This window comes from Enhydra lutris, unplaced genomic scaffold, assembly GCF_002288905.1.
Source record: "Enhydra lutris kenyoni isolate GAN:26980312 unplaced genomic scaffold, ASM228890v2 scaffoldscaffold8, whole genome shotgun sequence".
Classification (NCBI taxonomy): Eukaryota; Metazoa; Chordata; class Mammalia; order Carnivora; family Mustelidae; genus Enhydra; species Enhydra lutris.
The window spans coordinates 26262472-26280858 of record NW_019154092.1 but is presented as its reverse complement, the minus strand read 5'-3'; the positions used below and the strand labels follow the sequence as shown (position 1 = coordinate 26280858).

Below are 18387 nucleotides of genomic sequence, written 5' to 3'. Positions count from 1 at the left end.
ACTTGTAGGTAAAATAGGGTCTAATTTACACAATTCTACTTTTAAAAAATGTCCCAGGCAAATAAATTATTTTTCTTACTTGGGTGTTGAGTGTGTATATTGAATGCAAATGAGAGAAAAAAGCACAATTAATCACAACGGTTGTGCGGTAGTGTGGAGTTGGTCCTCAGACGTATCAGTGTGGGGTACAGCATGCTGCACAGGTGTGCATGGTGTGATATGGTAAAATAATTTGGGATTGAAAAATTAAGTATTCTTGTCCTTTCTTCATTGGTCTGTATCAGACACTGGATTTTAAATTTTATGGTTTGTTTTCTTCTCATTTTCTGGGAGAAAGGTATATCACACACAGAAGTAGTTCCTGTTTTAAAGATTTTAGTAGACAGTAAACTCCATGTGAGTGACTAGGTAACAATATTGGAAGTGGAGTTCCTAGGAGCAAGCTAACTCAAGGATCTAAAAATAAGCTTATTTTATTAAGGAACTGTACGGTAATGGCTGCTCTTATTTCAACTTGACACAAACCCTTCTCAGAAAAGTTTCTGGTTCTGAGCTATGCAGCTAAAGGTAGGAGACAAAATTTGGATGTCATTCAGAGGTGACTTGAATTTGCCATATTTAACTAATTAAGTAAGGACTCTCCTTGTCCTCTCTCTGCCCCCGACTTGTTCACACTTTCCTAACGTCCCATTCCAATCTTAGAACAGAGCTGAGAGGGAGAAAAAGAATTACTAGATTTATGTTACACATGGGGCTACCAACATGATTCTTAATATTTGAGGTTTTTTTTCTTTAAAAAAAAAAAAAAACCAACTAAGTTCATTGATGGCCTATTAATTGGAACTGAGATCTTCCAAATCTGATGATTTCAGCAATTCTCAGGTGTTGTTGAACACTGGAGGTTCAAGTGGAAAATTCAGCACATGTTGGAGGCCTTATGGAGGAAGGCAAGCTTATTTTGAAGGGGGGTGGATAGAAGGCAAAGATGGCGATGCTTTTCTGAACATTCAAAGTAAAGTGTTCACCTATGGCTTTGCCTTTCCATTTGGGAGTCAGTGGGAGGTCTGAGCCACTTCTGTCTAAAACCTAAAGGCTGAAAGGACCAGGCAGTGCCCGCTGCATGTGTCTGTTCAGAGGCATGGGGTTCTGTTTCTCATCTCCGATGGCTCAGAGATGAGTCTTAGCCACCTGTGCAGAAGAAGGTAAAAATGATGATTCTTGAACATAGTGCTCAGACATTCTGATGCTCTTGGTGGGAAGGGACAAGAACCTTTTTTATCAAGTGCCTCCTGTTTGAGAAGCTCCTGTAGACACTGGAAGTGGGAAGGCTGAGAAAGAGGGAGCCGGAACACTGCAGAGAATGAGAGCTCAGCGGCTTCTGCTGTGTTCCATCCTAGGCAGTGGGAGAATAGTGAGCCCTCGCTGGAGGCAAGCGTGGAGCCGGGTCACCCAGGGACACCGTAGCTGCTGGTGTGCTTGAAGTTTGGAAGTAGGACACATACTTGATGGGAAATAGCATGTAGTAAACACTTTTCTTGCTGATCTTCTCATGGTCAGAATAAGAGAAAATAAGCGAGAAAAATAGGTGCATAAATTCAGTAAGATTAGTAGTTTAAAGTGAGGGCAAACTGAATGGGATAATTTTGCTTGAATAAGAGGTGGTGCGGAGAGATTCATGAAGATGGAGTATTATTTTGCAGAAGGTAATGACCAGATGTTGTGTGTCTCCATTGGAAATGCATCCACAGGAGAGTAGCTCAAACAGCAACTTAGGGTACCTGCCAAAAATGCCCTGAAGCAGAGGTTATTAAATCTTGAAATAGATTATTGCAGAACACTGAGATCTTCATTTTCTAGGCAATAAATTGTAAAATTTTTGAGAATGTCATTCCACAGCCACAAGAAGTGACATGCCAAATGAATTTCTAAGATACCATTTAGCTTTGTTTTAATAAAAACTTTAGGCAAAATATTCAAAATATTTGATAGCTGTCTCATTAAAAAATGGACATTTATTTGCTATTAAGAGAACAGTTTGGCTTATTTTGAATCTGTCAAGACATTGGTCATTTCATTTCCCATATTCTCAGTTTCTTTATAAGATTAAGAAAGAAAAACAGCTCTTGATATTTTAAATCCTTCATTGAACAAACGACTGTATTAGGGACTATGACTTTGTTTATTCTTAGATGTTCAACTCATCACTCAGTGTAATTGCATTTAATTAACATGGACTTAGCAGCCATTTAATAGCTTCTTTCCTTAAATATCCATAATTTTCCTTAACTGCTTTTATAGCCCATTTGTATTATGTCCTAGGCGGCTAACCTGTGGCCAGATTCAGAATGAGGAAGGGCAAGCTTGATGGGCAGAAGTTATCACGCTGTTCACTTCAGATAAGGCTAGTGGTCGGGGTCTTTCTTGCCATCTGACTCCTTCCTCTCCTTTGACTTTTTGTAGCAGTTCACTCTCCTAAGAGTGAACCTAGGGGTCCTTACTAGCTTTGGGAGTTGTACTGATTTGGGAATAGTGTGGCTGCACCAGCAATGGACAGTGACTCCCACCAGCAGGTCCTCAGTCACGGAGGTGGGAGGGATCGAGGGAACACTTAGATGTGGGGTAGGTTTGCTCCAGCAGCCTTGTGGTCTTCAGTTCAAGAGGTGCCTTATGAGAAAGCCACATGGGAATGGGATCCAAAGTGGGACTGGCAGAGGCACGAGAGCCTCCTGAGCTCCTACCACATACCGAATATAAGACAGTGTGAACATGAAGACGGCAGCCTTGTAGTGGCCGTCGTGCCTCCCTGCATTAAGGGAAAATTAGTGGTGGTGTTTCTAGTTTAGACGTTCTTAGTTTTGCTAAACTATCTTTTTGGGCTTTTTAAAAAGAAAACTAATATTTAGAAAACATTTGAGTTTTTCAAGAGCAAAATCTAAATTGTAGGGCAACCTAGCTTGTATGACAAAGTTTGGATCCAGGAAATAGAGGATTTGAATAAGTGATGATTGATAATATTCATTTATTCTTATTTTATGTGAACACATTTTATGTAGATGTTGTTTTTTAGTCTTGATTTTCAGAGTCCCAATACATTTTTTTCCTACTAGAAGAAACATTGATTTACTGAGAAACCATTTAATTTCCATATATATATTTTTTTCTTTTGTCCTTTAGATTATGTAAGAAACACATTTTTTTGGCTGTTTAAAAAAGATAAATTTCTCTCTTTTCTGCTGTTTACGTTACTTTTTTTGTTAAGCTTCACTTTAAACCCAGTATTATCCTATCAGTGAAATAAATATAACATGTATCAAAAATTCAGTTGTGCATTTTGATTAAATGAAAGGTATTAATATAATTATGATACTTCTATGATATATCCCTTATATTTCTCAAAATAACTCTAGGTCAGGTAAGTCACGTGTAGGATAGTAGATATTCAATTGGGATCTCTTTTAATTTCAGTTTAAAAACCATGAATTTATTATTTATGATCTACTTTAAAACCTAGAAGTTACTCTTGACACATCCCTTCCCCTTACTCCTTCTATCCCATCCATAAACCAGTCCTGTTAATTTACTTCTTAAATGTTTCAAAATTCATGTACCTCTACTCTTTTCCACTCTCCCCTCAGTTCTAGCTACCATTGCCTCTTGTATTGACTAATTGCGTTAATGTCCTAACCAGCAACCTGAATCTATTTTGGGCTTTTTCCAGTCTACTCTCCATGGTAGTGTTTGCCATCCCCAAATGGGATTTTATCACTTTTAGTGAATCTTTCCAAGATTTCCCATGGTGTTGTTAGAATAAAGATGCAATCTAAGGAGTGGCCCTCAGAGCCCACTTATACCTCCCCAGGTTCACCAGACCCTGAGTGGCACAAAGGCAAGGGCCATGTCTATGTTTTCTCACTGTTAGATCTCTGGTGAGAAAATCCATAAAGGCAGGACTTTAAAACCTTTAGAAATTTTTAAGGATCAGTTTTTATCTTTACCTCCAGGGCTTGCTGTTCTATTTATTTATATATGTGACTATTTTGTTTTTAAAGGTGGCAGTTCTCATTCCTTTCCGTAATCGCCATGAACATCTTCCGATTTTTTTCTTGCATCTGATTCCAATGCTCCAGAAGCAGAGGCTGGAATTTGCCTTTTATGTCATTGAACAGGTGAGAATGTTATTCTTTTTCTTTCACTTTTTAAAAATTTTTTTAAAATTTTATTTTTTTTTTAGAGAGAGCGTCTGTGTAAGTTGTGGGGGAGGGGGAGAGAGAGAGGGAGAGAAAGACTCTGAAGTGGGCTCCATGCTCAGTGCATAGCCCGATGTGGGGCTTGATCTCACAACCGTGAGATCATGACCTGAGCTGAAATCAAGAATTGGACACTTAACCGACTGAGCCACACAGTGTCCCAGGTGAGAATATTTTTCAAAATGGTACCTAAGTGTACTGGAACTTAATAAATTCTTAGATATATGGTGGGATTTAAAAATGTTTAGCTTAGAGTGAATCTTTAGTTTCATATTTGGGTAAATTCTTATTTGGGATTGAGTATGTTACATATGCCACATTTGTTAATCCATTTATCAGCTGATGTGCTCCTGTTGTTTTTAATCATCCATGTCTTACCTATTAAAATGAAACTTCTGAAAAATTTTTTAAATTTTTTTATAAACATATAATGTATTTTTAGCCCCAGGGGTACAGGTCTGTGAATCGCCAGGTTTACACACTTCACAACACTCACCAGAAACATTTTTTTTAATTAGTCTTCATATTATCAGCTAATTTTTTTCTATAAATATTTTTCATATCTCAGTATTCCATACATTACAATTTCTTTCAGTCTTATTTGCACCCTTTGAGGATATTTACCATACTTTTAGTTTTTTCCACCTCTGTCATTACCTAGTTTTATACTTAAAGCATTGTCTTCGATTTCTTCCGTCATCTTTCCCCATCCCCATCTCCCAAGCACGAGGCACTTGCTGAATTTTATCAGTGATTTCTAGGTAGCATTTCTAAAAAGGTGCACTCCATTTGTGTTTCAAATATATTGTAATTTGGGAACTTTTGGTTTTGACCTTGATAACCTCATTTTATCCTGATATTCCTTCTTTTTACTCACACTAAACCTGACTAAAAATGGATTTCCTTACTTATCAGTAGACAGAAAGTGACCTAGCTTACATTATTAAATGCTCCTTGTTGTGTTTGTTTTTTTTTTTGTGAAACATATTCAAATTATGTTCCTAAGATTATTATATATAGTATGTTTTCCCAGCTCCTTTGTGGCTTATTTTAGATCTCCTTTTAGCTTTTTGCCTGTACTTCCCCCCCCCTGGAAATACTTGGTGTTTATTATAACTTACACTTCTCTGTATGTAAATCACCTTTTTAAGGTAATTTGTTCCCATTCAGTGATGCATATAGTGTATGTGTACTTTTTAATGTGACAACCTATACTATGAAAATGGATTTTTTAATTATCTGATAACAAATCAAAACTTTTAACTTCTTTCATGATAGCCATAGTTAAAAAACCTCTAGGTCAGTTTTACCAACTGCTAGTTTCCTTTTTTGAAACTTCAGTCTTCTAATGTGTAGGGAGGTGAGATGTGTGCGTCTGTGTTTTTACAGTCCTCCGCTCTACCAACTGAGCTATGGAAGAGGGCACTGTGTTTGTGCTTTTAAAGGCATATTCTTCTGAGAGTCCAGCACTGCTGAATTATTTTGTGTAGGTGATGAAGCAACCTTTACAAACCAGCTAAGATCCATATTTTATAAACCACTTAAGTCTAAATCTCAGCCTTGATCAGTATTAATTCAGCCCATGTATCTGATGGTGGGTGGTTTTGAGGTAGTAACATTTTTACCACATGTGAAAAAGAAGAGTGATTCTTCTGCTGGACTGGTGCCCAGAGGAGCCAAGCAATTGAAGAACAGCTTAGAAGTTCCAGTGCAATAGGGAACAGTGAACACACATTTACCACTTCTCTTTTTCAAACTCCTAAAACGAGAGTGAAAGGAAAAAACTTAAAAAAAAAGTTTTAAACCACAAGGACAAAAGAGTCGGTCGTTGAGAGATTGCAACACATTTCTGGACGTCAGGAAGCAGATGGGGCACTCACAGCTCCTGTAATAAAGCAGAGGATGTTCAAACCCACATGCTTGTGGAGGGTGATGGTGACAAGTGTTGAGTCAGTTTGCTGGACAAAGTCCCACGGATCCCGGCAGTTGAAAGATGTCACAGGTAGACTGAATTACAGGGCTAAAGTAACAGGGTTGTTTAAAAGTTTGATTGCAAAACAATCAGATTCCCACTTCCCCATCTTTGCTTATGCTGCCAAGGGATTACTCCGTTGTGTCTTGTAAAAAATCAAAGTTTAAGTTTGTCCTCTGGAGAAACCACACCACAGAAAGTCCTGACTCTGCTGGCCCAGCTCAGCTTGAGGGGCTTTGGAACAGAGGGGCTAAGTAAGTTTGCATGCCAGCTCTAGAGACCCCTCAGGCCTTTTCTCTGTTGGTACGAATCCCCTGAGCCCCTCCAACTGAGGCACGGCATGACTAGTATCTTTGTTAGAGAAACAGATTAGCCCCAGGGAAAAGATGCCTCATCTAATATTTAGAAATTTCCAAAGGAAGATCCAGCTCATCGCCTTATCAGCTCCATGAAGCTCTTTCCTTCATGCAACACTGGGGTTACAGCAGTGAGCTCAGCAAGGCAAGGCCCTTGTTCTGATGAGGAGAGATGGACAGCACATAACCTGTGATATGTCAGGAGGGGTTTGGGGGTAAAAGGGCAGAGAGAGCAGTAAAGGTAGGGAGATGTGCTCTTTTATATAGACTGTTCTGGGAAGGCCTCTTGGGGGAGGTGACGTCGGGGCAGCCTTGAGTCATGTGATGGGATGTGGATTCCAGGCCAGTGTGTCTGTCCAGTGCTGGAGTGCTGGGTGGGGGGTGGTGTCAGGGAGGAAGTCCAAGAGGGCGTGAGAAGCAAAAATGGAAGGCGGAAAGCCAGGGTGGGGGCATGGATTATCACCAGTTGAGGCTGGAAGACACTGGAGGGTTTTCAGTAAAGCAGTGACATAATCTAACTGAGGCTTTGAAAAGATGACTGTGGTGAGAGCAGAGTGGGGCAGGAGTGGAGATGAGGGCAGCTGTGGGCTTTGCAGAAGTCCGGCAGGAGGAGACATGGGCTTGCGCTGCCGCGGTCGCTGAGGGGGAGGTGAGCTGTGGTGGGGTTTGGCTGACTCCGTCGGGTTGAAAAGTAATATTACTGCTAATGAATCAGATGCGTGTTGTGAGTGATGGAGAACTGTCCGCAGTGCTGGCATGTGTGTGTTGAACAAGGGTGTTGCCGTTTTCTGGGCTGTCAACATGTAGGGCATGGGAGAGGAATGGGGCTTTTGGTTTTATATTTTAGTTTGGTTTAAGGATTTGCTTATGCACCGGTGTGGTGTATGTGCATGTGTGGTGTATGTGTTTGAGTCAAGAGCGGGATGCCACAGAGCTCTCAAAGCTTCGTGGAGACTCTCCCCAGCTTTTTAGAGCCTCACTCTCAAGCATGAATGCCAGGGCTACTCAGATCTTGAAGAAAGCTTGCACAAGAGGGGATAAAACCAATCCAAGAGAAGGAGTGTAGAGAATAGAGACAATGAAGGAAACAGAGAAAATCTTAAAAGAACAACAAAAGCTCATAATCAATATCCACAGAGAGAAAAGATCATGAATCTGCAAAAATAGGGCGTCATAAAGGAAGAGTAGTCGGAATAAGGATGTTATTGTAAAAGAAAGTGCCCAAACTAAAACAAAACTGAGTACAATGGCTGGAAGATAAACTTAAGAAAATAACTCCTAAAGTAGAACAAGATGTAAGAAATTAAGACGATCAGTCAGTACCAGTATGTCACAGGGTAACCACCTCCCAGATGGCCCGCAAGGAGTTTTGCCTCTGTGCAGCCAGGCCTCGTGTCGTCTCTTCCCACAACGAATATGGGCTGACTTGCCTGGCAGCCAGATTGCAGGAATGGCAGTGTGTGACTTCTGAGGCTGGGTCAGAAAGACCTGGCTGCTTCTGCCTTGGTCTCTCCGATCCCTCACTGTCAGGGAACCCAGCTGCCAGGTCACGAGGACACTCGGGCAGCCCTGGGGAGGGGAAACCAACTTGGCAGCATCATCTTGCTGGCTGTGTGAGCGATCTCCCACCCCCTCACCCCCCACCCCAGAAGTGGATCTTCCAGGCCAGGCCGAGATGTCATGGAGCAGAGAGAAGGCATCTGTGGGGTTGTGTCCCAGTTCCCTGCTCACAATTAGCAGTAGACTCACTAATCCAAGTTCTGGAAAAGCAGAGCACAAAGAAACTGGGGAGGGAGTAGGGAGAAAAAGTCCAAAGAAATAATATAAGAAAGTTTCCCAGAAGGAAAGGCATGTCTTCAGATTGAAGGAACTGACCGGTACACGTGAATAAAATCTAGATCCACTGTGAAGCGTGTTATTTTGAAATTTTAGAATACGAATTAAAAAGAGAATATATAAAGAAGAAATTCTGTAGAATTTCCAGTGATTATATATCAGGATCATAGGAAACTTCTCAGTAATGCTGATAGCTAGAAGATTGTGGATCCAGGCCTTTATAATTCTAACGGAGGAGCACCTGGGTGGCTCAGTTTGGGTTAAGTGCCTGCCTTCAGCTCAGGTTATGATCCTGGGGTCCTGGGGTCGAGTCCTGGCTCTGGTTCCTTGCTCAGCAGGGAGCCTGCTTCTCTCTCTGCCTCTGCCTGCCGCTCCCCCTGCTTTGTGCCCTCTCTCTCTCTCTCTCTCTGACAAATAAATAAAATTAAAAAAAAAAATAATTCTAGAGAATGTGATTTTTAACCTAGAAATTTTTACCCAGCCAAAATGTCAATCAGTTGTGAGGTAGACTGATGATAGATAGATAGTCTTTTTTTTTTTTTTTAAGATTTTATTTATTTATTTGACAGAAAGAGATCACAAGTAGAGAGGCAGGCAGAGAGAGAGGGGGAAGCAGACTCCCTGCCGAGCAGAGAGAACTTGATGCGGGGCTCGATCCCAGGACCCTGAGATCACGACCTGAGCCGAAGGCAGAGGCCTTAACCCACTGAGCCACCCAGGAGCCCCTGAAAATGGTCTTTTTTTTTTTTTTTAAAGATTTTATTTATTTATGATGATAGATAGATAGATTTTTTTTTTTTTTTTCATGGACCCTTACTTAGGAAGCTGTTGAGGGATGTGCCTTAACAAATGGAGAAAGCCAAGTCAGGGACAGGGGTGATGTCAGGGAATGAAGAAGTCCTAGGATGAGAGGTGCCCATGGTTAGACCTCTCCAGACTGGAGCAAGAATCCAGGGCAGTGGGAATTGGCTTTGGGCTTGAGGAGGTGGAAAAGGAGTTGATAGATGACTTGATGTGCTCGAATTACATCAATTATTAATAAGTAAAATGTTTATCTCTTGGGGCTTTTGTACAGAGTAATAATAGAAAACTAAGAAAACAGAAGCAAGTTACTAATCCCAGTTTAAAAAACAGCATCATAATTCACTTGGCACTCAAGAATGTGTGTGTGTGTGTATGTGTGTGTGTGTGTGTGTGTAATTTATTTGAGATAGAGCGAGAACACAAAGGGAGAGGGAGAAGGAGAAGCATACTCCCCGTTGAGTGGAGAGAGCCCAATGTGGGGTTCAGTCTCAGGACCTTGAGATCATGACCTGAGCCAAAGGCAGATGCCCAACCAAACAAGCCACTCAGGTGCTCCTGCACTCAAGAAATACTTATGCAGTCCTAATGATGTAAATTATGATATAACTGTATTGGGAAAATGGATGGGGGGCAGTGAGTATGGTGGTGTGAATCCTCAGTGGCCATGGTAGGAAGTCAGTAGACAATGTCTAACATTAATGAAGCCAGGAAATGTCAGAACTCTCATCACCTTGCAATATGGATAGAAGTGCCGGATAAACCACTACAGGAGGTGAAATGCTCTACTTTTGGAAGGTGAAGATGGGTTAGACATAGACTTCTTATTTTGATTATAAGCCATAAAGTATTATGTCCACACTTAATAAAACCAATTTTTTAAAACCTTAAAGGAATTTGTTCACACTGATGTTGATGTGCCATAGTGACACTGTAATTTAACTTAACTCCCTTTCCTTTTTACTCTCCTTTTCAATGGTGAAGAAAGAAGCTGTAAAAAGTAAAGTGAAAAGTAAAAGTAAAGTCAAGTCCGTGCAGGGCTCAGGACTGGGAATTAGTTTCTCTCTCCGGCGGCAGCCCTCTGGTGATGACTGTGCTGTGTATCTCATTTGCTGCTGTCATCATCTTATTTTATTTTCTAGTTTGGAAATGATTTTGAGAAATATTACGAAGGCGTGGATAATTGCTGTTTAATTTCCTTCAGATACAGAATGAAGCAATTTCATTGCCGGTGCACCTTTATATAATTTCCCTCATAAATAAAGGGAAGTGAGTATTCTGTAGGAAGTTGGGTTCTGTGTAATAAGTTCCCATCTTCTTGTCCCTTAAAGTGTACTTGGTCTGTATCATAAGCAAGAATAATAAAAATAGGAAGTGTTTGTTGCCCATGCACTTTAATAGACTTTTCTTAATAATAAAGGTAAATGGTTGTAATAAAGGAAGTTGGGTTTTGTGTAGTAAGTTTCACTTCTTTATGTCTCTCAAAATGTTGGTGTCTTTATTGTAAGAATTAACAGTACAGAATTAGCTCTCACTGGCCTTGTTCTGTAAGCAGAGGCCTACTGTTTGTCCTGTCCCAGTTAGCTTCATGCTTCTCTTAGCCTTGACACATATGGAAAGCTTCACTAAAAAATACAACCTAGGGGTGCCTGGGTGGCTCAGTGGGTTAAGCTGCTGCCTTCGGCTCAGGTCATGATCTCAGGGTCCTGGGATTGAGTCCCGCATCGGGCTCTCTGCTCAGCAGGGAGCCTGCTTCCCTCTCTCTCTCTCTGCCTGCCTCTCTGTCTACTTGTGATCTCTCTCTGTCAAGTAAATAAATAAAATCTTTAAAAAAATACAACCTATATTATTATTTTTTAAAGATTTTATTTATTTACTTGACAGAGAGAGACACAGCAAGAAAGGGAACAGAAGCAGGGGGAGTGGGAGAGGGAGAAGCAGGCTCCCCGATGAGCAGGGAGCCTGATATGGGGCTCGATCCCAGGACCCCGGGATCATGACCTGAGCCGAAGGCAGACGCTTAACAGCTGAGGCACCCAGGCACCCCACAACCTATATTATTTTTAATGGTTTTATTTTTTTCTCCTGGTCATAAGTGATCTGTATTCTGATGTATTTGAAGTAAAACAGAAACATCCCATAAATGCACTAGATGACAGCGTTTTCTTATATGTGACCAAAGTACAAAAGAATGTAGTAAGTAAATCTAAACCACATATTTGGAGAACCTGACATGTTTTCTTGTTTTATCTAGTTGATTTGGATGTATTTACTCTTATTATTTGACCATGATTCAACAAGTTAGAAAACCATAGAGCAAAGTCAGATGACAAAGCCTGACTACGTTTCTGTTTTCCTTTGTGAAGACTGGCATACAGCCTTTTAACCGTGCGATGCTCTTCAATGTGGGCTTCAAAGAGGCCATGAAAGACAGTGTCTGGGACTGCGTCATCTTCCATGATGTGGATCATCTACCCGAGAATGACCGAAACTATTACGGCTGTGGAGAAATGCCACGTCATTTTGCAGCGAAGCTGGATAAATACATGTATATGTGAGTAATAAGCCTTCCTCTTGAGAGCAGACCGTATACTTAAAAATCGTGTCATTGAAGGGGTAGCTCTCTCAATGTGCCTGGATCTGAGGGCTCAAAAGCCTGAGAGATCTTGCACTCCACTCAGTCTTCACAGGGAGCTGGGGTAGTCACTCGCCCGCCATCTAGGTGCTTCCTCACACAGAGGTGTGCATTTGGGTGGATGGGAAAGAGAACATGGGCTCTATGTCAGGCAAAAGTAGGTTTAACTTTGGGTTCCCCACGTACCAGTGATAGGACTTGGTTTGTTCCTTCTATCCCTGCATGTTGGTTTTCTTGATCGTTGGAGTCGTAGAGTCTGACCCTAGGACTGTAGGAGACCAGACACCCTGGGCCTGCCCTGAGTAGGTGCATGGAGCACACAGTGGCTCCCTTCTTTTTTTTTTTTCTTTCTTTCTTTCTTTTTTTTTTTTTTTTTCCAGATTTTATTTATTCCTTTGGGAGAGACAGAGATAGTGACAGAGAGCGCAAACAGGGAACACGAGTCGGGAGGAGATGGAGGAGTGGGCTCCCGGCCAAGCAAGGAGCACAGAGAGCGCCTTGATCCCAGGACCCTGGGATCATGACCTGAGCCGAAGGCAGACGCTTAACCGATGGAGCCACCCACACAACCCCCGTAGTGGCTCCTTTCTGCTTCCCCTTCTCCAGTGACTTGTTATGGTGCGGAGAAGGCCCTTTCTCTGTCGTGTGTCTTCTTTCTAAGTTATAGCTTCTTGTCTTGCCCTTGTTAATAAGAGGCAGACCTTTCTTGCTCTCTGACTGCACATTCCTTGAAATGTAAACGGTCAGTGGAGCTGTGACAGTAACTTACGTCGGCACTGAAGCATGGAAGTCATCACAGTTTTCATTGGTTGATGGAAGTGGAGAGAGGACAGAGCAGAACAGAGAGTTCAGTTGTAAGCCTGGAGCAAAAGAGATGTTCCCTACTTCACAGTTATGCCTGCTGCCTGACCTACAGGCTAGGGGGAGGCAAAAAGTGTGAAGGACATGACCAGGTGAATCAGCACTAGAACAGGAAAAGAATACTTTTTTTTTCCCCTCTCTCTTTCTTCTTTAGTTTATTTATTATGTCTTCCTTTTACCTAATTTTTCTTCATTTTGGATATAGTACAATCGATTGTTTGCACTTAAACAGAACAATACATGGAATTAATGTGCTTACCAATTTATACATGTTAATGAAAACACACATGCACTTATCCATATCTACCTATCTATTGATCTGGAGTTTCTCCCAAACCAGCAGCCTGGGGAAGAAGAATCTAACTGGTGTGGGAAACCCATGCCATGACGAGTACCACCAATACTTGTCAGCCCTGCTGACCCCCAGCTCGTGATATAAGCAGGACCGTTACTTCCCAGATGTAAACCTCGTGCCGTCTCCTGGGACACTGTGGTTGTCCTTGGGCACCTCTAGCCATTGGGGCCAAGACTGCTTTCTTCCTCACCCACTGAGTCCATGCAGGAGCTGCTTCTCCCACACCGGATCTCCGTGGGCACCCAGCACTTCTTCCCACAGGGAATGAGACGAGATGACAGTCCTCCCACAAAAACGATGAGATCTGCTCTCTCCCCTTCTCTGAGGCAGCTTTGCTATAGTCCCAGCCGGATTTCCCTCCGCTCGGTTTCTAGTTGCTGCACATGGTCAGATTTTCCCTGCTGGCCCCCCACATTGACCTGACCTCTGCAGGGGCCCTGCTGTACCACTTCCCATTAGTACGGTTGGGGCCACTGGAATTTACTCAGAACTAAGTCTAGGGGTGCTCTATATCTAGATATAGATCAGAAAACCAATCTATATCTAAACAACTTGGTTTGCCGAATTCCTTGGTGTATGAGTTAGGGAAAGGTAAGGAAACTAAATCCAAATTTGAAAATGTAGTAGTCATTTCTCCAAGAGAGACAAATACTGTATGACCTTACTTATATGTGGAAACCAAAACAAACAGACAAACTTATAGATACAGAGGACAGATTGGTGGTTGCCAGAAGTGGTGGGCCGGTGGAGGGGGCGGTGGCTGAAGGGGGTTAAAAGGTACAAAGTTCAGTTGTAAGTTATATTTGTCCTGGAGATGTAATGTCCAGCATGGGGATTAGAGTTAATGATACTCTACTATATATTTGAAAGTTGCTAAGAGAATAGGTCTTAAAAGCTCTCATCACAAGAAAACAAAGAATTCTGTAACTGTGTATGATGATGGATATTAACTAGATTTATTGTGATAATCATTTTATAGTACATATGTATGTGAAATCATTATGTTGTATACCTAAAATGAATACAGTATTATATGTCTATTATATCTCAATCAAAAAGTCATTTATCTAAATATTAGTACATTAAAAATAATATATTTGTAAATATTGTGCGTATTATGGTATTATACCGAACAGGTATGATTATTATTGGAACAGGCATCTAGTCATTTCAAAATTAAATGCTAGAGTTGTAATTACTAATTTATTTTTATCCTGGTCTATCTACATAATAAATGACACATTTATAATTAAGTTCAATTGATTTAGAATACTTTATTAGCCTAACAGCATCTAACATTGCATTGACAACTATTGATGTATTTAATCAAGTTTGCTTTGGTGTGGAAGTCTTACCAATTTTTGAACACTGGGTTGTGAGTCTTACAAAATAACAATATTGAGTATTAAATTTCATTTATCACAAGTTTACCTAACATAGTTAGATATTTTGCTAGACTGTGAAATGTTTTCTTTCTTGGTGTACTTTATATTTCCCAGAATATGATTTAATCTGCACAATTGTTTATATGGAAAGTAAGAATATATTTTGCAAGGCACATATAAGACTGAAAACTTGATTTCAGTTGGCAAACTGTTTTGATTTCATTTTTAGAATGCTGTATTCTGCTTTCTTTTTAGTCTTCCATATAAAGAGTTTTTTGGTGGTGTAAGTGGACTGACAGTGGAACAATTTAGAAAGATCAATGGTTTTCCTAATGCCTTCTGGGGATGGGGAGGAGAAGATGATGACCTTTGGAATAGGTATGTTGAGGTACAAACTGCTTAATAATAGAATTTGTATAAATTTCCTTTCTGTTAGTTACATTGCACTTTGCTATTCCAAGAAAAGATTTTTGGGGATGGAAAATTTTTGAGGTTTTTAAATCCTGCTTTGTGTTTCTGCCTTTCTTCATTAAGAGTGCCTTCTGAAATTATTGACCACTCTCATGAGAGCATTCTTCTGCATTTCAAGTTAAATTCAGGTAGTCAATTTTTACATCACAGTTTATTCCTTTATATTTTTATTTCCATGTTTTGTAGAGTTCACTATGCTGGATACAATGTAACAAGGCCAGAGGGAGACTTGGGAAAATACAAGTCTATTCCTCATCACCATCGAGGTGAAGTCCAATTTTTAGGACGGTAAGTTTAATATCATCTTTAGATAAAAAGGTTTCAGAATTTTTTGATGTATGAAAAATTTGTTAAAAAACATTGCAGCCTCAAAAAAATCTTCGGCAGGGAATTTTCTGTTGATCTTATTTTCTCTTATAGAAGTAAAATATTGGGGCGCCTGGGTGGCTCAGAGGGTTAAGCCTCTGCCTTCGGCTCAGGTCATGATCTCGGGGTCCTGGGATCGAGCCCCACATCGGGCTCTCTGCTCAGCAGGGAGCCTGCTTCCTCCTCTCTCTCTGCCTGCCTGTCTGCCTACTTGTGATCTCTGTCTGTCAAATAAATAAATAAAATCTTTAAAAAAAAAAAAAAGAAGTAAAATATTTTTGTGATTGTTTCGAGGAGAGATATGTATATATTTATATTAAAGAGTCCGGTTAACTGTTTATATAAAAAGTGTTCCCTTAACATAAGATGTATTATTTCATAAAACATTTTATTTCTTAAGGATGTCTGAGTTGTAAGTGTGCAAAATAATTTTTTCAGGAGGCTTTTTTTAAAACTAGTAAAAATGCTAATTTAGATAATGGTTTAAAAGATCTTTAATTACATATGAAAAGTAAAAATTGAAAAAGCTTTAAATGCTTTAATTATAAGAATGACCCTGACCATATTTGTCGTCACTTTTTCTTTTTGAACATGTTCCTGTTGTTTTTCATTTTTTTCTCTAACACCATAGGTATAAATTGCTAAGATATTCAAAAGAGCGTCAGTACATCGATGGGTTGAACAATTTAATATATACGCCAAAAATACTGGTTGACAGGTTGTATACAAATATATCTGTAAACCTCATGCCAGAGTTAGCTCCCATTGAGGACTATTAAAGGAAACAGCTCTCCTGGCAAGACAGACTGCAATGCTGGATCATCAACTAGGAGCCTACTCTTACTGGAGGTCAGTGAGTGGTTGTGTCCTGGTGCCCTGCTGTGGTGAGAGCAAGAGCCCGCAGCCCTCAGTGTTTACAGTGTGAGATTAGAGACCATCACCCACACTCTTCTCTGAGACACACCCTCACAGCGAGCGCTGCAGATACCCAAGACCCTTGCTGAAATCTGGAAGTTAAGAGAGCTCCCTACAAAGAGAAAATTTTTATACTAAAATACATAATTTAATTCAAGAGAATGCTTTATTTCTGTTTAAACATGTTTTGTATATATGTGATGTAAATTAACGTGTTCAAATTGTTGAAAAAAAGATGTGTTGCAGTTTTGCATGTAATTGGTTATGCCTTTATCGGACTTTTATAGACATTTTTTATTTGCATGGAAGAAAACAATGCAAATTTATGTCACTAAACAAAGGTTAACCCTTGTGTGAAATGAAGGAACTGTCAATAATTGACAGTCAACTACCACAGTAAACTGTTACACTAGTTTTGAGCTTTAGACCTTAAGCCTTTTGTGTGGAAGAAGTCACAGCTTCCCTAGGGTTTTAAAGGGTAAGAAGAAAGTTACTTAGACCACTTTTCTTCCTACCAGAATTACCTGTTTTTTTCCTTGCTTGCAATCCCATCAGATTTTGCTAAATCACAACCATATTGTTTATGCACATTGCATGAGTATTACCAAGAAAATCTTAAACGTTGTGATGTTAACATGATATAAAGGACCTCTTTATGTTAACTGTCTTTCATGTATCTTTGGTGTAATTGTCAGGGATTTTGTGCCTCAAAAAATCTTCCTGAGGTAGCGTGTGTTTGTACACTGTATTTTTTTTTTAATTCATAGTGAACAGCACTTTTATTATTTCTAGTTCAGAAGAGCCAAAAAACAATTTTCATTTAAAAAAAATCAAAACAATTTTTTTAAAAGAATGAGCTATGGAAAACCCAGTAGTACTTATACAAATGAATTATAATATTAGATAAGAAATTAAATGTTCTATTTTTATGAAGATAAATGCTTAGTAGATAAAGACAAATTTTAAGTTTATTTCTCAGACTCATAGAATTTCAAGTTTTTGAAGGGAACCTTTAATGTCAACCAGTTTTATTAGAACTATATATTTTTTTCACTTTTAAGAAATTACATTCCTGGTATTCTTAAAATTGCCTCACTGAAATGATTTAATAGAATTATATTAAAATATATAATCAGTTATTTAAATGGATTGATGTTCTAGAACACTTCTCTGAGAACACTACCTGACATCCAGTATATTACTTGATCTTAAATTTGGATGAAGTTTTCATGACAAAACCAAACAATATCCTTATTTTGAAAATTATCAACTATAGGTAACCAAAGATTCTAGAAAATATCTTGATATTTTCACAAATTTAAAACAAAAAAATTATGTATCCGTAAAGTGAATCTTCAAAAACAATGAAGAACAATAGAAATCTATCTATGAGGGATGTTGGGATAATATTTGCCTCGTAGATTGTTCACCCAAAACAGAAATATGGTTATTTATTTCAGGTTTGAGTTTAATTTTGAAATACCATCTTTTATGGCAGTATTAGTAATACAAATGACCACAAACCAAATCATAACATAATTGAAATTCTTATACTTTGAAAAAACTGATCACTCTCCCTTATGATACAAACAGAATTTTCTGTATTTATTTCTCTAGCAGTATGTCCAAAATATTTATCTTCCATTTTTTTAGTGGTCCTCAAAATCACAAAAAATCAAACTCTGAAAAGTAAAAAAAAATTTGTTCTGAATTTGTGTATCTGTTCCTTTTGGTCTCATAGCCAATGCAGTTTTTTTTAATTTGGTGAAATGAAAGTTGGTTGGGAATGTTAACATTTGTGATCACTAACAAGATAGTAGGGGCATAGGAGCATAATTAACCCAATAATACTTAAATATTTTTTTAATACTTACATATTTTAACTGTGGGGAAAATTAGGGCTGTTTCTGAGTCTTACTTGTAAAACATATTTTTTGCTTTTTAATGTGGAGTGGCCCACATTTTGGAATTCTCATTTTGATACACATTTTACAGTTTTAGGAGAACTCAGTTCTGCTAGTATCTGCCTTATTTTCTTGGATTAAGTCTAACAGCCATTTTTGTTTTATGAGTGAGCCATGTTATTTTGCTCTCTTTGGTTTTGAATACGGTATGTCATCCCGTGAAAATCATCTCATTAGTTTGTTTTTCGCTTTTACCCTCTTTGTTTTGTTTTGGTTTTGTGTG

The 18387-nt window shown here is 39.3% G+C and overlaps 1 protein-coding gene across 2 annotated transcripts in view; it reads left to right on the top strand.

Moving 5' to 3' along the window:
* The window catches only part of LOC111142529 (beta-1,4-galactosyltransferase 6), a 66281-nt gene extending 49313 nt beyond the window's left edge, over positions 1–16968 (top strand). For both annotated transcript variants that reach the window (XM_022495775.1, XM_022495777.1), the window contains 5 exons: positions 4050–4166; positions 11579–11766; positions 14704–14826; positions 15106–15207; positions 15917–16968. In XM_022495775.1, the coding sequence (XP_022351483.1) occupies positions 4050–4166; positions 11579–11766; positions 14704–14826; positions 15106–15207; positions 15917–16064 (678 nt within the window). In that variant the 3' untranslated portion in view covers positions 16065–16968. The remainder of the gene's footprint in view (positions 1–4049; positions 4167–11578; positions 11767–14703; positions 14827–15105; positions 15208–15916) is intronic.
* The last annotated feature ends 1419 nt before the right edge of the window (positions 16969–18387 follow it).